The following is a 20502-nucleotide window of genomic DNA, read 5'->3' on the forward strand; positions in this document are numbered from 1 at the left end:
CAGGCACCTGTAATCCTACCTGCTTGGGACTTGGGCAGGAGAATCACTCGAACCCAGGAGGCGGAGGTTGTAGTGAGCTAAGGTCATGCTGCCGCAGCACTCCAGCCTGGGCGACAGAATGAGACCCTGCCTCAAAAAAAAAAAAAAAAAAAGTGACTAAATAAATAAAACTAAACTAAGCAAATAAAAAAGCACTGTCCTGAGAAGGCCGGCAGGAGCAGGCTACAGTGCTCAGGCATGGGGCGTGGAGGCAGGCTGTGGAGGAGCGTGGGAGAAACTGTCTTCTCGAGGCTCCATGGCACGTGGGGTTCCAGGCAGAGGGCAGGATGTTGCTGAGAGTGGAGAAGTCAGGTGTGGGCTGGGCTTGACCTAGAGCCCTGTGGGTACAGGGGAAACACTCTTCCTAATCCAGCAGGGGGGTCACCCTGGGGATGTGAGGTGATGGGTTTGGGAGCTCTGGATAGGAATCTTAAGTCACCGCCCCGTGCCCTTCCCCTTCCCCAGATGTGACAGCAAGACGACTTTGGTTTTCCTCTGGATAGGCATGAGGACCTGGCTTGGGACAGGTGGTAAATCTTTTACCCTGCCTTTCTCCTATCAGGGAAGGTTCCCCAAGGGCGACAAAGCTGAGGATGGCTTCCATGGAGTCTCCCCAGTGAATGCTTTCCCCGCCCAGAACAACTATGGTAAGAGCTCTCTTGGGCTTGTGTCCATGCCCACGAACTGGCTGCTGGGACCATCGTGTCTAGAGAGGAGGCAGAGGGAAGCACCTCCCTTCCCCGAGTTGGCCCCAGGACCTCAGAGGGTAGGCAGGGTGGTCCGCGGGTCCCAGCCTGGCCTGACCCGCCGGTGGGGCTGCAGGGCTCTATGACCTCCTGGGCAACGTGTGGGAGTGGACAGCATCACCGTACCAGGCCGCTGAGCAGGACATGCGTGTCCTCCGGGGGGCGTCGTGGATCGACACAGCTGACGGCTCTGCCAATCACCGGGCCCGGGTCACCACCAGGTGAGGGACTTTGTCCCAGGCAACGCGCGGCTTAGTAGCTGGGACTGAGGTCTGAATCCCGGTCCCAGAGTGCCCCAACCTTCATACCACCAACCGTCTGTGTGCAGTGAGCTGGTCCCAGCACCTCCTGAGCCTGTGCCCAGTTGTGGGTACAGAAAAGAAAGCCAGCAGCACTTGCTATGAAAAGCAAAGGGGCCCAGGACACCTTGTGACTCTCCTGCCAGCTCTTGGTACCCAGGGAGACTGTGTGTGGCATCTTATTTATGGGGTTTTTCCTCTGTTCCTTACCACTAGGTAGGCAAAGGGAGGGAAGTAGAATGACCACACCAGTAGGTCATTAGTGGTGGTCATAGACTTACTGACTCTTCAGACTGGTGGGCACATGAAAAATTTTTTTTTTTTTTTGAGACAGAGTCTTGCTCTGTTGTCCAGGCTGGATGGAGTGCAGTGGCACAGTCTCAGCTCACTGCAGCCTCAAACTGCCAGGCTCTAGCGATTCTCCCACCTCAGCTCCTCAAGTATCTGGGACTACAGGCATGCACCACTATGCCCGGCTAATTTTTGTAGAGATGGGTTTTTGCCATGTTGCCTAGGTTTGTCTCATACTCCTGGACTAAGCAATCAGCCCGCCTTGGCCTCCCAGAATGCTAAGATTACAGGCGTGAGCCACCGCACGTGGCCACAATATTCTCATAGCTTGCGGACAGGTTTTCTCTACTGAGCTGTTCTCAACTGCTAACACAGAAGTTAGTCACTGTCTTTTCTGCCCTCCAGTGCTGTCTCTTGGGGCCACTGTCCCTCCCCCTACTCTGGCAAGGCCCCTTTTGTCCCAAAGCCCCTTCTTGTTCCCCTTCTCCCAGGACTGGCACAGGCTTCCTTCCAGACCATGCCCTCACCAGCCCTCAGGCTCCCTGATCATGGCGAGCCCTGCGGGTGAGGCGGGGAAGATGGATCAGCCCCCAGGACTCTTTCTCAGGATGTGTCCTTCCTCTCTCCCCTTCTCTGCTGGCAGGATGGGCAACACTCCAGATTCAGCCTCAGACAACCTCGGTTTCCGCTGTGCTGCAGACGCAGGCCGGCTGCCAGGGGAGCTATAAGCAGCTGGGTGGTGACAAGGAGAAAAGCCCTCCAGGGTCACTGTCATTCCCTGGCCATGTTGCAAACAGCCCAATTCCAAGCTCGGGAGCTTCAGCCTCAGGAAAGAACTTCCCCTTCTCTGTCTCCCATCCCTCTGGCAGGCGCCTCTCACCAGGGCAGGAGAGGACTCAGCCTCCTGTGTTTTGGAGAAGGGGCCCAACATGTTGAAGGTGGCTGGGAGCCAGGTGTTTCTCTTAGAGGCCAAGTATTATTGACACGGGCAAATAAGCAAACAATTGGAACAGAGGGCTCTGAAAGGCCATTTGTTGAGCATTTTAAAATCTATTCTCTTTCTCCCTGGATGATTCAGGAAGCTGACATTGTTTCTTCAAGGCAGAATTTCCCTTGTTCTGTTTTCTCAGCCAATTGCTGTGGAAGGAGAATGCTTTCTTGGTGGCCTCATCTGTGGTTTTGTGTCCCTCTTTAGAAGGAAACTAGTTTCCACTGTGTAACAGGCAGACATGTAACTATTTAAAGCACAGTTCAGTCCTAAAAGGGTCTGGGAGAACCAAATGATGTATTAGGTGAAGCGGTGCATTGTGGGAATCACAAAGCAAATAGTACTCCAGAAAGACAAATATCAGAAGCTTCCCATTCTTTTTTTTTTTTTTTTTTTTTGAGACAGGGTCTTGCTCTGTTGCCCAGGCTAAAGTGCAGTGGTGATCACTGCTCACTGCAGTCTTGAACTCCTGGGCCCAAGAAATTCTCCCACCTCAGCCTCCCGAGTAGCTGGGACTACTAAGTGTGCACCACCAGGCCTGGCTAAGTTTTTGAACTTTTGTAGTGATAGGATCTCACTATGTTGCCCAGGGTGGTCTCAAACTCCTGGCCTCAAGCGATCCTCCCACCTCGGCCTCCCAAAGTGCTGGGATTACAGGTGTGAGCCACCTCGCCTGGGCCCCCTTCTCCATATGCCTCCAAAAATATGTCCCTGGAGAGTAGCCTGCTCCCACACTGTCACTGGATGTCATGGGGTCAATAAAATCTCCTGTGATTGTGTATCTCAGACATTTCTGTGTCTTTGATTCTCACCTTGGGACCCTAAGAGGGCCCAAGTGTCAGTAACTCTGGGCCTTCCCTAAAGAGAAACAGAGATGGTGGCTCATCCAGGAAGTGGAGGAGCAGGGGGTTCCTGGTTCTCAGGCCACCTGTGATCTCTGCCCACCCAGGGCCTGCCCCAGCCTGCAGGTATTGCTCTGTGGTGGGAACACTGCTTCCCTTGTGCACAGCCTTTGAGAGGAGATCATGGCCTCAGCTCCAGGGGTTCCTAGCCAAGGCCAAGTGCTCCTTCTGCAGAGGACTGCACACATCTCACCCCTTGGACTTATATTTCCGTGACTTCCCCTCCCCACCTGCGCCCCAGCCCTCCCTGACTGGCCAGGCCCTCAGTAGTCCTCCTCGGCCAGGGAGAGGAGCACGGCCTTGGGTGTGTTCTCGAAAAGGGCAGCCCGGTTCTGCTGCTGCCCCTTCTTCACCCAGTGGCCATAGATTCGGAAAGCGTAGGCGTCGATGAGCCGGCGCAGAGGCCGGAGGGCATAGGGGTCTCGGATGACGATCTCCCGGGTCACCGGCTTCACTCGGCGGTACTGGTAGTAGATACGCACTGAAGCCAGCACAGTAACAGCGATCACCTGCAGGGCCAGGTGGAGAAGCTGGGCTGCAGCAACCCCATGCCAGGCCCTGCCCCTCCAGCACAGGGACGCTCTAGGCTCTGCCACGAAGCCTTGGGTACCTTCTGCGGGACCCTCCTAGTGTCCTCCACTTCCCACTTGGCCAGCATCCGCAGGGAGGAGCCAGTGGGCTGACACCTGCCATCTCTGAAGCCATCACAGGGTGGCTGGGAGGGGTGGGGTGGGTACTCTGGAAACCCACAGGGTGTAAGGACCCCTGGGAGAGGAGAGGGCTTAGAGGTTTGCACTTAGAGGCGGGTCTGGGTCAGGACTCTTCATACCTTGAACTTCCCCCGGGGACTGAAGTGCCGCACTTCCTCCACCACGTACTGCTGGAAGAAGGGGTGTGCCAAGGCCTCTTCCGCTGTGTAGCGGTTCTGGGGTTGCACCACCAGGAATCGGGAGACCTGGGAGGGGAGGAGAGGGGAACCGAGAACATCAAGGCAGGTCCCCTCCAGCATGTCAGGAGAGGCGGGGCCTCCCCGGGCAGGGGAGCCTGGCATCGCAGTCCTGAGCCCAGGAGCCAGTTGGCCTGGCCTCTTACCAGGTCCTTCACAGTGTCCGAGTAATCATCCCACTCGGGTGAGCCAAACTGGTAGTTGCCACTCATGATCATCCTCAGCATCAGCATCTGCTTCCGGTGCCAGAAGGGCGGGGAGCCGGCCAGCAGTGTGTACATGATGACGCCAGTGCTCCACCTGGACGTGTGAGGGCCCAGGGCCACTTACCCAGCGCCAGGGGCACCAACCCAGCCCTGCTGGCTCCCTCCCTCGCCCAGCCCAGGCAGGTGATCCTCCTTCCTCGGTGCACTCACATGTCCACCTCCTTCCCATAGCCCGGGTGGTCCTCATTCATGGAGCACTCGATAATCTCAGGGGCCAGGTAACTGGGGGTCCCGCAGACCTCTGCAGGAACAGTCATCATCAAGACAGATCAGCAGGGCACTCAGAAGAGGAAGTCCAGGCCGGCTGCAGTGACTCATTTTTATAATCCTAGCAATTTGGGAGGCCAAGGCAGGCAGCTCACCTGAGGCCAGGAGTTCGAGACCAGCCTGGCCAACATGGTAAAACTCCGTCTCTACTAAAAATACAAAAATTAGCCAGGTGTGGTGGCACATGCCTATAGTTCCAGCCACTCAGGAGGCTGAGGCAGGAGAATCGCTTGAACCTGGAAGGCGGAGGTTGCAGTGAGCTGAGATCATCCCACTTCACTCCAGCCTGGGCAACAGAATGAGACTCTGTCTCAAACGAAAAAAAAAAGAAAAGAAAAGAGGAAGTTCAAAGAGACAATGGAGATGGAATAGAAATGGAGCTTAGGCTGGGACTCCCCCAATATCCACCAACTTCAGGGCCCAGGGCAGGGCGGGGTACTGCCCACAGGGCCACCAGCTTAGGGCCATCCTGGCCTGGAACAAGGGTAATGGGAACCTAGGAAAGGACTTAACTGAAGAAATGTCTAGCCCTGCCGGGCATGGTGGCTCACGCCTGTAGTCCCAGCACTTTGGGAGTCCGAGGCGGGTGGATCACAAGGTCAGGAGTTCGAGACCAGCCTGACCAACATGGTAAAACCCTGTCTCTACTAAAAATACAAAAATTAGCAGGGCGTTGTGACGCGTGCCTGTAATCCCAGCTACTCAGGAGGCTGAGGCAGGAGAATCGCTTGAACTCGGGAGGCAGAAGTTGCAGTGAGTCGAGATTGCGCCATTGCACTCCAGCCTGGGTGACAGAGTAAGACTCCATCTCGGGGGAAAAAAAAAAAAAAGAAAAAAAAAAAATTCCTACCCCTTGAAATGGTGGAATTTTTATTCTGGGGAACAATTAAGTTAGGGGAGAAACCCAGGCCATCTCTATTCCGCGGAGGGTTGATGGAGCGCCCGAGGCCCGGACGTGGGCCGAGTCCATGTTACCAGACCTCGCAGCCTCTCTCCTGGCTCCAGCTGGCAGGAAAAGCCAAAGTCTGTGAGCTTGATGTTCATGTTGTCATCCAAGAGGATGTTCTCGGGCTTCAGGTCCCGGTGCACAATGTTGAGTTTGTGCAAGGCGCAGATCACCTCCAGCAGAGCTCGCATGATCTTTCTAGGGTGGGGCACACACTTGTCACTCTTCCTCTGCGCAGAGTCAGGCGACAGGCAGGGAGACACAGCTCACATTTCAGCCACACTGCAACGGAGCAGCACACACGCCCAGCCCAGACACCTGCACGCCCTGCCTCCCCTGAGGCCCCAATGCGTGTGGCCCTAGGCCAAGTGGGAGGGAGCGGAGAGGGGGCAAAGGGACGCTCACCTGGTTTCCTTCTCACTCAAAGTGACCTTCTCAGTGAGGTAGTCAAAGAGCTCCCCTCTCTTCATCCTGTGGAAACAGACGGTTGATAGCTGGATCGGTCCCAAGACCACCACCCTCCTTACCCTGCTCCCAGAGAGCTGCCTTCCGCCCTGATACCTCTAGAAGCTAAGTGGGCCACTCCCCGTGGAGAACCACAGTCTGGGGAGAGAAACCGGGGAAGTGAGGAGAGAAGTGTTCTGGAAGAACCGGGAGAAAAGCAAAGGAGGCTGGAGAGAAGTGGCCCATGTCAGGGGCTCAGACTCTCATCAACCCTCCGAGGAACAGAGATGGCCTAGGTTTCTCCCCGACTTAATTTTTCCCCTGGAAAAGTTTTTCCCACCATTTCATGGGGTGGGCATTTCTTCAGCTAAGTCCTCTCCCCAGGTTCCGATTACCCTAGTTCCAGGCCAGGATGGCTAGAAGTGACCAGGGACGCAATGGGCCCTGAGCTGGTGGCTCTGTGAGCAGTACCTCTCCCAGCCCTGGGCCCTGAAGTAGGTGGATTTGGGGGAGCCCCAGCCCAAGTGCCATTTCTGTTCCATCTCCATTGTTTCAGTGTGGGGGTTCTCCCATCTGCGGAAGTGACAGTGTGGACTGGGATGTATCGGGGCCTAAATGATGGCTGGAGGCTGAAAGAGAGGACCATGAACCACTGGCCCAGGAGCCGAGACCCAGATCAGAAGGACATGAGTATCCCGATTATTCCCACCCCCGCCATGGAGTTTTGCCCCAGGCTGGAGTGCAATGACGCAATCTCGGCTCACTGCAACTTCCGCCTCCCAGGTTCAAGGGATTCTCCTGCCTCAGCCTCCTGAGGAGCTGGGATTACAGGTGCCCACCACACCTAGCTAGTTTTTGTATTTTTAGTAGAGGCAGGGTTTTGCCATGTTACCCAGGCTGGTCTTGAACTCCTGACCTCAGGTGATCACCCGCCTCAGCCTCCCAAGGTGCTGGGATTACAGGCATTGAGCCACGACACCCAGCTGAGTATCCCGATTTTTTCCCAGGAAACAAATGGGAAGAATTGGCTGTGCAAGAGTTGCAGGTGCAAAGTTTGCCAATTACGGGATTAAGAATTGAGGTTCAATCTTCTTACCTCCTGGGATGATCTAGAAAGAACTCTCTGCTAGAACCATCTAGTTATACCCTGGAGGGCTCCTCAGGGCAGCATTAAAAATAGCTTCCCACAGCAACTTCTTCAAAGGTTAAAGACATCTGAGCTGCCCCCAAGGGCTATACAGGACAGTGCCACAGAGCAGAGTCAAGACAGCTGCTGCTGGTGAGTCTGGAGGGGTCTGAGAAAGTCTCCCTCTGTTGCCCAAGCTGGAGTGCGGTGGCTCAATCTCAGCTAACTGCAACCTCTGCTTTCTGGGTTCAAGCCATTCTTGTGCCTCAGCCTCCTGAGTGACTGGGATCACAGATATCCGTCACCATGCTGGGCTAATTTTTGTTTTTTGTAAAGATGGGGTTTCGCCATGTTGCCCAGGCTGGTCTCAAACTCCCGGCTTCATCTGATCCGTCTGCCTCAGCCTCCCAAAGTACTGGGATTACAGGGGTGAACCCGGCCTTAATTTTACATTTTTTTGTAGAGATGGGGTCTCGCGTTGTTGCCCAGGCTGGTCTCAAACTCCTGGCCTCAAGCAATCCTTCCACCTCGGCCTCCCAAAGTGTTGAGATTACAGGTGAGAGGCACTGTGCCTGGCCGATAAGTCTGGAATCCATATTTCACAGAGTACTTTGTGGTGTTCACGTTTGATGCTTAGCAATAACGGGCTCATCTTACTAATCCTATTGATGCAGAAGTAGGGGCATGATGATGGTGGTGATGGTGATAATGATATTGACCTTTGGACCACACCCCAGGTGCAACCTCTACCACCTGCCTCTCTCCTCGATACTGCTGGCCTCCCTTTTTCCAATCCCACCTCATTACAGTCATCCCTAGATAGTCAGTGAGATCTTTTCAAAAGGAAGTCAGGCTGGGCACGGTGGCTCACGCCTGTAATCCCAGCACTTTGGGAGGCCGAGGCAGATGAATCACTTGAGGTCAGGAGTTCGAGACCAGACTGGCCAACATGGCGAAACCTTGTCTCTACTAAAAAAGTATACACATAAAACATTTGCTGGGCATGGTGGTTTGTGGGTACCTGTAATCCCAGCTACCTGGGAGGCTGAGGCAGGAGAATCGCTTGAACCCGGGAGACAGAAGTTGCAGTGAGCCGAGATCACACCACTGCACTCCAGCCTGGGCAACAAGAGCAAAACTCTGTCTCAAAAAAAAAAATAAATAAATCAGATCACGTCAGCCGCCCAGTCTTGACCTTCCAGACTCCTTACCATGGCTAAAATGCCTGCAGGACCTGGTCTTTGGTGCTGACCGACCTTACATCCTGCCATCCTCTGCTTGGGTCACTTCCTGGACATGCCTTCCTGACCACTCGGTCTAAGGAAGCCCCTGTCTCTTGCTAACCCTTGTTCTACTTTATATATGTCTACAGTTCTCCCTCTTTATCTGCAGGGGATATGTTCCAAGACCCCCAGTGGATGCCTGAAACCATGGATAGCACTGAAGTCTATACTTACTATGTTTTTCCTATATGTACATACCTAAGATAAAGTTTATAAATTAGGCACAGAGATTAACAGCCAATAATAAAATAGAACAATTGCGTGGTAGCTTATGCCTGTAATCCCGGCACTTTGGGAGACTGAGGTGAGAGAATCGCATGAGGCCAAGAGTTTTGGGTTTTTTTTTGTTTTGTTCTGTTTTTGTTTTTGAGACAGAGTTTTGCTCTTGTAACCCAGGCTGGAGTTCAATGGCACGATCTTGGCTCACTTCAACCTCCACCTCCTGGGTTCAAGCAATTCTCCAGCCTCAGACTCCCAAAGTGCTGGGATTACAGTTGTGAGCCACTGTGCCTGGCCTGAGGCTAGTAATTATTAGCATTCACACTATGCCACTCACTGTGCTATCATCACTCCCATAATACTGATGAGAAAACCGAGATTTAAAGAAATGATCCAGCCCACAAGTGGTGAACCCAGGTTTCCAAACCCAGCAGCCGGACCCCAGGGGCTGATCTGTCTAAACACCGTGATTGTATTTGGCATCCTCAGCTCAGGAGCTGGCTGTGGTCTCCAGGCAGCCCTGGGGTTGGGGAGCGGATGACAGTTGACAGTCGAGGTTCTCTCAGGTGTGGCTTGCTCCAGGGCTGGGTACTTACAGGTCAAACACCAAGAAGAAGAAAGTGTTGGTCTCATAAGTGTCCTTCAGCTGTACTGAAATGGAAATGGCTAGCTTGTCTCAAGTAGCAGGGGAGCCCAGGTAGGGGCAGCCGGGGCACAGGGGTCAGGGACCGAGGCTGCTGTGGGCTAACTTCAAAAGCTGACAGGGGAATCAGGAGGGTGCTCAAAGGACATCAACCCAGGGTATGGGCAGGCCCAGGGACTTTATTATTATTATTATCATTAGAGACAGGATCTCACTGTGTCACCTAGGCTAGAGTGTAATAGTGCAATCATAACTCACTGCAGCTTCAAACTACCGGGCTCGAGTGATGCTCCTGCCTCAGCCTCCTGAGTGGCTGGGATTACAGGCATGCATCAGCACGCCTGGCTAATTCAGCCCGGGGACATCAAACCCCCATTCCCCTGCCTGCATCCATCCCAGTCTGGGACCCCTTCTGTCAGAGCAGTGAGGGTGGAGCTGGGAGCCTTGAGCCTGGGTGGTTCTAGCTGGCTGTGTGGTGGGGCCACACTCCCTGGCTTGGGCTGTCAGGGCAGAATCACAGGGGCGCACCCCGCCATGTGACTTGGGGTCATCACTCACTGATGTTGGGGTGCCCTGAGACCTTGCGCAGGATATCCACCTCCTTCAGCGTGGCTTCTCGCAGCTCTCGCACCTCCTCGGGGCTGAAGCTGCCTCCACCGGTGACATCGATAACCTTCACTGCGTACTCCTGGCTCGTGGGCTTGTGGATGCATCGCCTGACCACACTGCTAATGCCCCTGGGAGTGCAGAGGACAAATGACCTCGGGGGGCCCCTCACCCCATGGGGAGTCCCAGATTCAAGGCTGCAGCAGAGATGTCCTGCCCTTGTCAATAGATTTACACTTTCCCCCAAGTTCCTCTGAGCTTTTGGAAATGGTGGATGAATAAATACAGGCACAGTCAGGTGATTTGCCCAGAGCTGGTGAGTATCAAGCCTGCTCGCAGGCCGTGTAACTCCTAGTTCAGTGCTCTTTTTTTTTTTTTTTTTTGAGAGAGAGAGGCTCACTCTGTTGCCCAGACTGGAGTACAGTGGCACAATCCTGGCTCACTGCAACCTCCACCTCCCGGGTTCAAGCAATTCTCCTGCCTCAGCCTCCTGAGTAGCTGGGACTACAGGCGCCTGCCACCACACAGAGCTAATTTTTGTATTTTTACTGGAGACAGGGTTTCACTATGTTGGCCAGGCTGGTCTCAAACTCCTGATCTCAGGTGATCCTCCTGCCTTGGCCTCCCAAAGTGCTGGGATTGCAGGCATGAGCCACTGTGCCCGGCAGCCCCTCGCTTTTTTTTTTTAAATAGAGATGGTTAGCCAGACCTGGTGGCACATACCTGTTGTCCCAGCTACTAGGGAGGCTGAGTTGGGAGGATCACTTGAGCCTAGGAGGCAAAGACTGTAGTGAGTCAAGATCATGCCACTGTACTCCAACCTGGACTACAGGCAAGACCCTATCTTAAGAAAAAAAAAAAAGATACGGAGTCTTGCTATGTTGCCCAGGCTGATCTTGCACTCTTGGCCTCAAGCAATCCTCCCACCTCAGCCTCCCAAAGTGCTGGGATTACAGGTGTGAGCCATTGCACCTACCCCTGGGAACTTTTGGCTGGGAGAGGTTTCTCTTATCTTTCCTGGCTTCAGGAGGGCAGGACCCCAAACCAAGGGTTTCTCCAAGAGAACAGCGCTTTGGGGATGAAAGTGGGGTCGGTACTCGGGGTGGAGCGGAGCTGGCTGTAGCCTACAGGGCCTGCTGGATCCTAGGACAGCACTTCGTGGGGAAAGCTTGGGCCTTACCTGCCCAGGATCTCTTTGGGCTCATAATTCTCATAGAAGTCCTGTGCAGAATGAGAGTCTGGCAGTGCCTCATCCCGGGTCATGCTCAGATCTTCAGCAGGGGAACTCTGAGTGGCTCTGAGAGGGGAACAGAAAGAAGCTGTCAGCCTTCCTGACCCAGGGGGTGTTCTCCTTGGGGCCTGGAACTGTTTCTCATTCATCCTTATATCTGGCACCACACTGGCCTATAGTGAATGTTCCAAATAAATGTTTGTGAATTGAGGCCGGGCATGGTGGCTCACACCTATAATCCCAGCACTTTGGGAAGCTGAGGCAGATAGATCACTTGAGGCCAGGATTTCAAGACCAGCCTGGCCAACATGGTGAAACCCCATCTCTACTAGAAATACAAAAATTAGCTGGGTGCAGTGGCACACGCTTGTAGTCTCAGCTATTTGGGAGGCTGAGGCAGGAGAATCACTTGAACCTAGGAGGCAGACATTGCAGTGAGCGGAGATCACGTCACTGCACTCCAGCCTGGGCAACACAGCCAGACTCCGGCTCAAAAAAAATAAATTCTTTGTAGAGATGGGGTCTTGCTCTGTTACCCAGGCTGGAGTGCAGTAGTACGATTATAGCTCACTGCTGCCTCAACCACCTGGGCTCAAGTGATCCTCACCCCCAGCCGCCTGAGTAGATGGGACTAAAGTACCCCCCAGGCTGGAGTACAGTGGTGCAATCTTGGCTCTCGGCTCACTGCAACCTCCACCTCCCATGTTCAAGCGATTCTCCTGCCTCAGCCTCCCAAGTAGGTGGAATTACAGGCACCTACCACTACGCCTGGCTAATTTTTTCTGTTTTTAGTAGACAGGATTTCACCATGTTGGCCAGGCTGGTGTCGAACTCCTGACCTCAGGTGATCTGACCGCCTTGGTCTCCCAAAGTGCTGGGATTACAGGCGTGAACCACTACGCCCAGCTCTAATATTTAAGTTTTTTGTAGAGACGGGGTCTCCCTATGTTGCCCAAGCTAGTCTCAAACTCCTGGCCTCAAGCATTCTTCCCGCCTCAGCCTCCCAAAGAGATGGGATTATAGGCATGAGCTACCACTGGACCTGGCCACAATTTCCTTTTTAATAGGCCACTCCTGTAGCCTCTCCTTATCTCCCCTTGTGACTGTGCTTCCTGAAAACACACCCCCTTCTAGGACAGGTTTCTGCACTCCATCCCACTGCTCCTTCCTCATGTTTTGTGTGTGTGTGTGTGTGTGTGTGTGTGTGTGTGTGTGGAGATGGAGTCTCGGTCTGTCACCCAGGCTGGAGTGCAGTGGTGTGATCTTGGTTCACTGCAACCTCCCCTTCCCGGGTTCAAGCAATTCTCCTGCCTCAGCCTCCAGAGTAGCTGGGATTACAGACACGCACCACTATGCCTGGCTAATTTTTGTATTTTTAGTCGAGATGGGGTTTCACCATGTTGGCCAGGATGGTCTCGAACTCCTGACCGCAAATGATCCACACACCTTGGCCTCCCAAAGTGCTGAGATTACAGGCATGAGCCACTGCACCGGGCCCTTCCTCATGTATTCTATCCATAACTGGGACTTTCATAATCACTCACTCACTCACTCATTCATTACATCTCCATTCTGCAGACACTGAACACCCACTCTTCGCCAACCACTATGCTGGGTGCTCTGAGGGATGGAGAGCTGGGTGGGTCCATCCCGGTCCCTACCTCTGGTGTCACTCACCAGTGTATGCTCTCACCTCCCCCGCTAGACTGTCACCTCTAGGATGTCCTAGCTGTCTCTGCCCCCCATACCCAGTGCGGGTGTCTGGCAGGGGCTATTCCTTGAATGTAAGTCAATGGTTGGGCAGGTACCCCTTTGGTGCTCAGGGTCCTGCTGGCAGAATGCCCCATGTCCTAGCTAACAATGGCCAGTGAGCCCTGAGTGGTCCTGCTGCAGCATAGAGGCAATACAGGGCACTCAGGCCTGGACACAGAGGCGCTGAGCTACCCCGCCTTGCGTCAGGAACATGGAGGCTCCTACCAGGGAACTCAGCTCCTGCTTCAGATGAGCCTGGCATGATGGCTCACACCTGTTATCCCAGCACTTTGGGAGGCTGAGGTGGGCAGATCACTTGAGGTTCGAGACCAGCCTGGGCTACATAGCAAAACCCTATCTCTACAAAAAATACAAAAATTAGCCAGGCATGATGGCTCTCGGACCTGTGGTCCCAGTTACTTGGGAGGCTGAGGCAGGAGGATCACTTGAACCCAGGAGGTGGAGGTTGCAGTGAGCTGAGATCACACCACTGCACTCCAGCCTAGGTGACGGAGTGAGTGAGACTCTGCCTCAAAAAACAAAACAAAACAGGCCGGGCACGGTGGCTCATGCCTGTAATCCCAGCACTCTGGGAGGCCGAGGTGGGAGGATCACGAGGTCAGGAGATTGAGACCATCCTGGCTAACACGGTGAAACCTCGTCTCTACTAAAAAATACAAAACATTAGCTGGGCGTGGTAGTGGGCACCTGTAGTCCCAGCTACTCGGGAGGCTGAGGCAGGAGAATGGCATGAACCCGGGACACGTTGCTTGCAGTGAGCCAAGATTGTGCCATTGCACTCCAGTCTGGGCAACATAGTGAGACTCCATCTCAAAAACAAAACAAAACAAAAAACCGGGACAAAACAAAACAAAATCAGATGCAGGATTTGAGGAATGCAGAAAATATCATTTACCAACAGGGAAAAGGGCAGATAGAAAACAGGCCCAACCTGCCACTCAGCAGGGCCAAAGCTGCTTCCAACCCCCTTTTCCCCACTGCTTCTGGGCCTAAGAAGGCCTGGCCTCTCAAAGGAGCCAATGTGCTGACCAGCCAAGCAGCAGCTCTGGCTGCCTCCAGGATTGGGCAGGCTGTTCCAGAAATCCTGGTGGCCCCACTACTGGGTGCCTGGTTACCAGAGGAAGGTTTAGAATAACAAGTACCCTCTGCTGGTGCCAGGCATCTGGGCTGCTCACGCACAGGCCTTCTCTGCTTGCCCCATCAGCAACTTGGTGGAGCCTGGGACTGTCTCTTTCCCATAAAAACAAGCCCATTTGCTGGTAAGTCCTTCTAAGTCCTCACAATGGGCATCTGTGCCTCATCACCTCCCAAAGCTGGGTAGTGCCAGTTCTGTCCTCTCCCCCAGCCCTCCATGAGCAGAAAGTACACCTGGAACCCCCTATGAGATGCCAGCCTAGGCCTAAGGCTCCAGTCCTTGGCACAGCCAACTTGGCCAAGTTGTGGCTACACTCACCTTTCCTGGGGTGCTGAGGAGGTGGTTATCTTGCCCCAGCTCCAGCTCTGACTGGGGCCAACTTAGTGCCTCTGTCTACTGCCCCACCCAACCCTCACACTTTTCCCAAGACCCCTGTGGACAGGGTTCCCACATGGGAGTAGGCAGCCCAGTCCTTTTTTTAGACAGAATCTCGCTCTGTCACCCAGACTGGAGTGCTGTGGCAAGATCTTAGCTCACGGCAACTTCTGCTTTCTGGGTTCAAGCGATTCTCCTGCCTCAGCCTCCTGAGTAGCTAGGACTACAGGCATGAGCCACCATACCCAGTTAATTTTGGTATTTTTAGTAGATATGGGGTTCCACCATATTAGCCAGGCTGGTCTTGAACTCCTGACCTCAAGTGACCCTCCCACCTTGCCCTCCCAAAGTGCTGGGATTACAGGTGTGAGCCACTGTGCCTACCTGGCCTGGTCCTTTTTGGCACATAACTTCCCTCCCCTGGACTCTGAAAGTCCAAAAACCAGATCAGCCTCAGGGACCTCTTTTCGGTAGGGAAGTCCCCCAGATGGGGGTTTCAAGGGTCAATGCTGCCACTCTCCCCGGTCCATTCGCCTTCAGAAAAGAGACATGGATGGAATGGATATGGGAGTTTCTATCTTTTCTACCCTCACTCCTCCCTGCTCCCTGCCTGTCACCTGGCTTTTGTCCATCAACGGGCTAGCTACTCACGGTTAAGTCCTTGCAGGCTCTTGAAGGAGCTTGACAAGAATCCCAAAGGCCTCAGAGCCCCCAGGGAGAGGGGACCACAGAGGGCTGAAGCCGTGTCCTGAGCAGACACTTGGAAGATATCGTCTGCTGTTGTTTTGGGTTTTGCTATTTGATGACCGGAGGCTAACGTGCCAAAAATAAATCACAACTGCAAACCCGGGAGGCAGGCCAAGGCTCCGCAGTGACAGGGCATGGGGCCGAGTATCACTGGGGGGGACCTCTGGTGGAGGATGAGGGAAGCTCGGGTGGCCTGAGACGGGGCCAGACAGGATGGATCCTCCCTCTGGAGCTCCCTTGGCCTCCAGGACCAGAGAACATAAATCCAGCCTTGTGCGGAGGGCACTTGCTTCACTGGGAGCAATTTTGATTTCCCCGTATGCTGACAGCACTGCCCTGGAGGCTTTCTCAGTGAACGACTGCAGCAGCTGACTGCCCTGGCTGTCCCAGGGACATTTAGGAACAGTGTGCATGATTACCCTATATAATGCATACCGTACAGATTAGGGAGGCCAGGTGCAGTGGTGAAGGGGTGGCCTACCCCTCCACACCTGTGGGCGTTTCTCCTTAGGTGGAACGAGAGACTTGAGAATATAAATGAGACACAGAGACAAAGTATAGAGAAAGAAAAAGTGGGCCTAGGGGACTGGCACTCAGCATACAGAGGACCAGCGCCAGCACCGGTCTCTGAGTTCCCTAGTATTTATTGATAATTATCTTTACCATCTTAAAGATAAGGGAGTGGCAGGATAATAGGATCATTGTAGGGAGAAAATCAGCAGTAAGTCATATGAATAGGCCGGGCGCGGTGGCTCAAGCCTGTAATCCCAGCACTTTGCGAGGCCGAGACGGGCGGATCACGAGGTCAGGAGATCGAGACCATCCTGGCTAACATGGTGAAACCCCGTCTCTACTAAAAAAAGTACAAAAAACTAGCCGGGCGAGGTGGCGGGCACCTGTAGTCCCAGCTACTCCGGAGGCTGAGGCAGGAGAATGGCGTAAACCCGGGAGGCGGAGCTTGCAGTGAGCTGAGATCCGGCCACTGCACTCCAGCCCGGGCGACAGAGCGAGACTCCGTCTCAAAAAAAAAAAAAAAAAAAAAAAAGACATATGAATAAAGATCTCTGTGACATGAATAAGTTTAAAGGAAAATGAGATGCATATGCAAACATCTCCATAAACCTTTTAGCAGCATTGCTCCAGCAAGTCCCACCTTTTGCTGTAGGCGGTTTTCTCCTATCTCAGTAAACAGAGTATACAATTGGCTTTTATACGGAGATATTTCATTGCCCAGATGCTTTTCTCTATCTCAACTGCAAACAACCGCCAAAAGGCCTTCTTTCCTCTTGTACTGGTCCTCCTCAGCACAGACCCTTCACGGGTGTCAGGCTGGGGGATGATCAGGTCTTTCCCTTCCCAGGAGGCCATATTTCAGACTATCACATGGGGAGAAACCTTGGACAATACCTAGCTTTCCTAGGCAGAAGTCCCTGCAACCTTTGGCAGTATACTTGTCCCTGGGTACTTGAGATTAAGAGAATGGTGCTGACTTTTAACCAGTAAGCTGCCTTCAGGCACTTGTTTAACAAAGGCACATCCTGCACAGCCCAAAATCCATTAAACCTTGAGTCACCACAGCACACGTCTCTTGCAAGGACAAGGTTGGGAGTAGGGTCACAGATTAACAGCATCTCAAATACAGAACAAAATGGAGTCTCTTATGTCTACTTCTTTTTATATAGACACAGTAACAGTCTGATCTTTCTTTCTTTTCCCCACACAGTGGCTCACACTCAACGCTTTGGGAGACCAAGGCAGGAGGATTGTTTAAGTCCAAGAGTTTGACAGCAGCCTGGGCAACAAAGTGAGACCCTGGCTCTACAAAAAAATTAAAAAATTAGCCAGGTGTGGTGGCACACACCTGTGGTCCCAGCTACTCATGCGGCTTAGTGTGGAGGATCACTTGAGCCTGGGAGGTCAAGGCTTCAGTGAGCTATGATCATGCCACTGCACTCCAGCCTTAGCAACAGAGACTCAGTCTCAATCAATCAATCAATCAAAAAGGGATTTCCCCTGCGGGAATCCACCTCTGATCTACCCTCCATAATTTCATCTAAAAAACCTTCCTTTAAGGCCAGGCACGGTGGCTCACGCCTGTAATCCCAGCACTTTGGGAGGCCAAGGTGGGTGGATCACCTGAAGTCAGGAGTTTGAGACTATCCTGGACAACATGACGAAACCATATCTCTACCAAGAATATAAAAATTAGCCAGGCATGGTAGTGAGCACCTGTAATCCCAGCTACTTAGGAGGCTGAGGCGGGAGAATCACTTAAACCTGGAAAGCAGAAGTTGCAGTGAGCCAAAGTCATGCCACTGCACTCCAGCCAGGGTGACAAAGCGAGACTCTGTCTCAAAACAAAAAAGAAAAAACAAAAAACCTTCCTTTAATTTTACATCAGATTTGTGGGTTTTAAAAATTATTTATGTGTTTTATGTGTTTTATTTTACTGAGACGGAATCTTGCTCTGTGGCCTGCACTGGAAGGCAGTGGTGTGATCTCAGCTCACTGCAACCTCTGCCTCCCGGGTTCAAGCGGTTCTCCTGCCTCAGTCTCCCATGTAGCTGGGATTACAGGCGCCCGCCACCACATCCAGAAATTTTTGTATTTTTAGTACAGATGGGGTTTCGCCATGTTGGCCAGGATGGTCTTGAACTCCTGACCTCAGGTGATCCGCCCGCCTCGGCCTCCCAAAGTGCTGAGACTATAGGCGTGAGCCACCACACCCAGCCTATTTTATTTTTTTGAGATGGAGTCTCACTCTGTTGCCCAGGCTGGAGTGCAGTGGTACGATCTTGGCACACTGCAATCTCCACCTCCGGGGTTCAAGTGATTCTCCTGCTTCAGCCTCCCGAGTAGCTGGGATTATAGGCGCAAGCCACCAAGGCGGGCTAATTTTTGAATTTTTTTTTTTTTTTTTGGAAACAGTTTCACTCTTGTTGCCCAGGCTGGAGTGCAATGGCGTGATCTTGGCTCACTGCAACCTCTGCCTTTCGGGTTCAAGCAATTCTCCTGCCTCAGTCTCCCAAGTAGCTGGGATTACAGGTATGTGCCACCACACCTGGCTAATTTTGTATTTTTAGTAGAGACGGGGTTTCTCCATGTTGGTCAGGCTGGTCTTGAACTCCTGACCTCAGGTGATTCGCCTGCCTTGACCTCCCAAAGTGCTGGGATTACAGGTTTCAGCCACCACACCTAGCTGTTTTTAATTTTGTATGTATTTTTAATTTTTAAAATAAAGATGGGAGCCAGGGGCGGTGGCTCACACCTGTAATCCCAGCACTTTGGGAGGCTGAGATGGGCGGATCACCTGAGGTCAGTGACTTGTTTTTCTAAGACCACCAGAGCGGGCGCAAAGGGTCTGCACCTTCCCGGGCGTCGGCTGCATTTTCGCGCGCGCGGGAAAAGTTGGAGGGGGGGGGATGAAGAACCGGAAGTGCACCATCTTGCCTCCGCTCATCCAAACAGTCAGGAGTTCGAGGCCAGCCTGGCCAACATGGTGAAACCCCCATCTCTAATAAAAATACAAAAATTAGACTGGGCGTGGTGGCTCACGCCTGTAATCCCAGCACTCTGGGAGGCCAAGGCGGGCAGATCACGAGGTCAGGAGATTGAGACCATCGTGGCTAACACGGCGAAACCCCATCTCTACTAACAATACAAAAATTAGCTGGGTGTGGCAGTGGGCGCCTGTAGTCGCAGCTACTCAGGAGGCTGAGGCAAGAGAATGGTATGAACCCGGGAGGCAGAGCTGTACTCCAGCCTGGGCGACAGAGCCAGACTCTGTCTCAAAAAACAAACAAACAAAAAACAAAAATTAGTCTGGCGTGGTGGTGGGCACCCAGCCTGTAGTCCCAGGTACTCTGGACACTGAAGCAGGAGAATCGCTTGAACACAGGAGGCAGAGGTTGCAGTGAGCCGAGATCGTGCCACTGCACTCCAGCCTGGGTGACAGAGCAAGACTCTGTCTCAAAATAAATAAATAAATAAATAAAATAAAAATAAATAAAATAAAATAAAATAACAAAAGAGATGGGGGTCTCACGATGTTGCCCTGACAGGTCGCAAAGTTCTGGGTTCAAGCAATCCTCCTGTTTTGGTCCTCCCAAAGTGCTGGGATTACAGGCGTGAGAAACCACACTCGACCACAGATACCTAATTGATACACATTTTACAAAGCACTTCATAGTTTCACTTGGTCCACAAAACCCTGGTATTAAGCCAATTTTAGAGAGTGTGACTTGGTCAAAGTCGCCAGGTAGGTGAGTTGAAGAGCCTAGATTAACCGTGGATGTTGTGGGCACCAGCATTTCCTTATAATGCTGACCATCTGGCTGGGTGTGGTGGCTCACATCTGTAATCCCAGCACTTTGGGAGGCTGAGGTAGGCAGATCATGAGGTCAGGAGATCGAGACCATCCTGTCCAACATGGTGAAACCCTGTCTCTACTAAAAATACAAAAATTAACTGGGCACGGTGGCGCATGCCTATAATCCCAACTACTCGGGAAGCTGAGGCAGGTGAATTGCTTGAACCCGGGAGGCATTGCAGTGAGCCCGAAAGAACACATTCCTCCCTATATCACAGCCTTGAGCCCGACACATCACATCCCCCCATATGCCTCCACTTCCTGGGCCCGACACAAACACATTCCTCCATATATCTCAAAGAAAAACAACACCTGGAGAATCTCCGATAAGGTTACAACCATTTGTAAAAGCGCAGGAACCAATAAGAAAGCTGCTAAAAGTATAACTTAATACGTTAACCAATTGTAATGCTGTAACCAAGAAGAATTCCCTTGTAACCTTACATATCCTGTTTTCATCAGGCTATAAAAAGCGAGCACACGCATTGTTCGGGGCCCTCTTGTATGTTGTAGAACAGAGGGACCAAGTTCGAACTTGCATTAAAGATCCTTGGCCGGGCGCGGTGGCTCAAGCCTGTAATCCCAGCACTTTGGGAGGCCTAGACGGGCGGATCACGAGGTCAGGAGATCAAGACCATCCTGGCTAACACGGTGAAACCCCGTCTCTACTAAAAAATACAAAAAAACTAGCCGGGCGAGGTCGCGGGCGCCTGTAGTCCCAGCTACTCGGGAGGCTGAGGCAGGAGAATGGCGTAAACCCGGGAGGCGGAGCTTGTAGTGAGCTGAGATCCGGCCACTGCACTCCAGCCTGGGCGACAGACAGAGCGAGACTCCGTCTCAAATAAAAAAAAAAAAAAAAAA

At 52.7% G+C, this 20502-nt stretch overlaps 2 protein-coding genes across 11 annotated transcripts in view; one reads left to right on the forward strand and one right to left on the reverse strand.

The window, feature by feature from the left end:
* LOC117083610 (inactive C-alpha-formylglycine-generating enzyme 2) overlaps window positions 1-3144 on the forward strand; it is a 16006-nt gene extending 12862 nt beyond the window's left edge. For 4 of the 7 annotated variants that reach the window (XM_033211541.1, XM_033211504.1, XM_033211515.1 and 1 more), the window contains 2 exons: window positions 602-686; window positions 2019-3144. In XM_033211541.1, the coding sequence (XP_033067432.1) occupies window positions 602-686; window positions 2019-2311 (378 nt within the window). In that variant the 3' untranslated portion in view covers window positions 2312-3144. Of the gene's footprint in view, window positions 1-601; window positions 687-861; window positions 1007-2018 lie in introns of all 7 variants that reach the window. The other 3 variants (XM_033211550.1, XM_033211557.1, XM_033211532.1) reach the window with 1 other exon arrangement.
* LOC117083595 (phosphorylase b kinase gamma catalytic chain, skeletal muscle/heart isoform) lies at window positions 2413-15340 on the reverse strand. 4 transcript variants are annotated; one of them, XM_033211493.1, is made up of 11 exons: window positions 15177-15310; window positions 11192-11308; window positions 9964-10142; window positions 9359-9413; window positions 6606-6707; window positions 6096-6161; window positions 5725-5888; window positions 4628-4718; window positions 4358-4511; window positions 4095-4220; window positions 2413-3774 (listed from the first exon to the last, which is right to left on the reverse strand). In XM_033211493.1, exons 2-11 carry the CDS (start codon window positions 11272-11274, stop codon window positions 3529-3531), a joined length of 1266 nt encoding a protein of 421 aa, XP_033067384.1. In that variant the 5' UTR covers window positions 11275-11308; window positions 15177-15310; the 3' UTR covers window positions 2413-3528. The 4 variants fall into 4 exon arrangements, with proteins under 4 accessions (XP_033067384.1, XP_033067356.1, XP_033067364.1 ...); XM_033211465.1 differs by lacking the exon at window positions 6606-6707 and having other exon boundaries at window positions 15177-15340; XM_033211473.1 differs by lacking the exon at window positions 6606-6707 and having other exon boundaries at window positions 9359-9408; window positions 10004-10142.
* Between the last annotated feature and the right edge of the window lie 5162 nt (window positions 15341-20502).

This window comes from Trachypithecus francoisi, unplaced genomic scaffold (genome assembly GCF_009764315.1).
Source record: "Trachypithecus francoisi isolate TF-2019V2 unplaced genomic scaffold, Tfra_2.0 Contig00380, whole genome shotgun sequence".
NCBI lineage: Eukaryota > Metazoa > Chordata > Mammalia > Primates > Cercopithecidae > Trachypithecus > Trachypithecus francoisi.

Bases quoted from the DNA above. Each gene is read 5' to 3' on its own strand.
- LOC117083595 (XM_033211493.1), bottom strand. From the start codon at position 11,274: ATGACCCGGGATGAGGCACTGCCAGACTCTCATTCTGCACAGGACTTC. The intron at 10,143-11,191 runs GTAAGGCCCAAG...CTGCACTCCCAG, and splicing joins CCCAAAGAGATCCTGGGCAG to GGGCATTAGCAGTGTGGTCA. The intron at 4,221-4,357 runs GTAAGAGGCCAG...CTCCCCTCCCAG, and splicing joins CGGACACTGTGAAGGACCTG to GTCTCCCGATTCCTGGTGGT.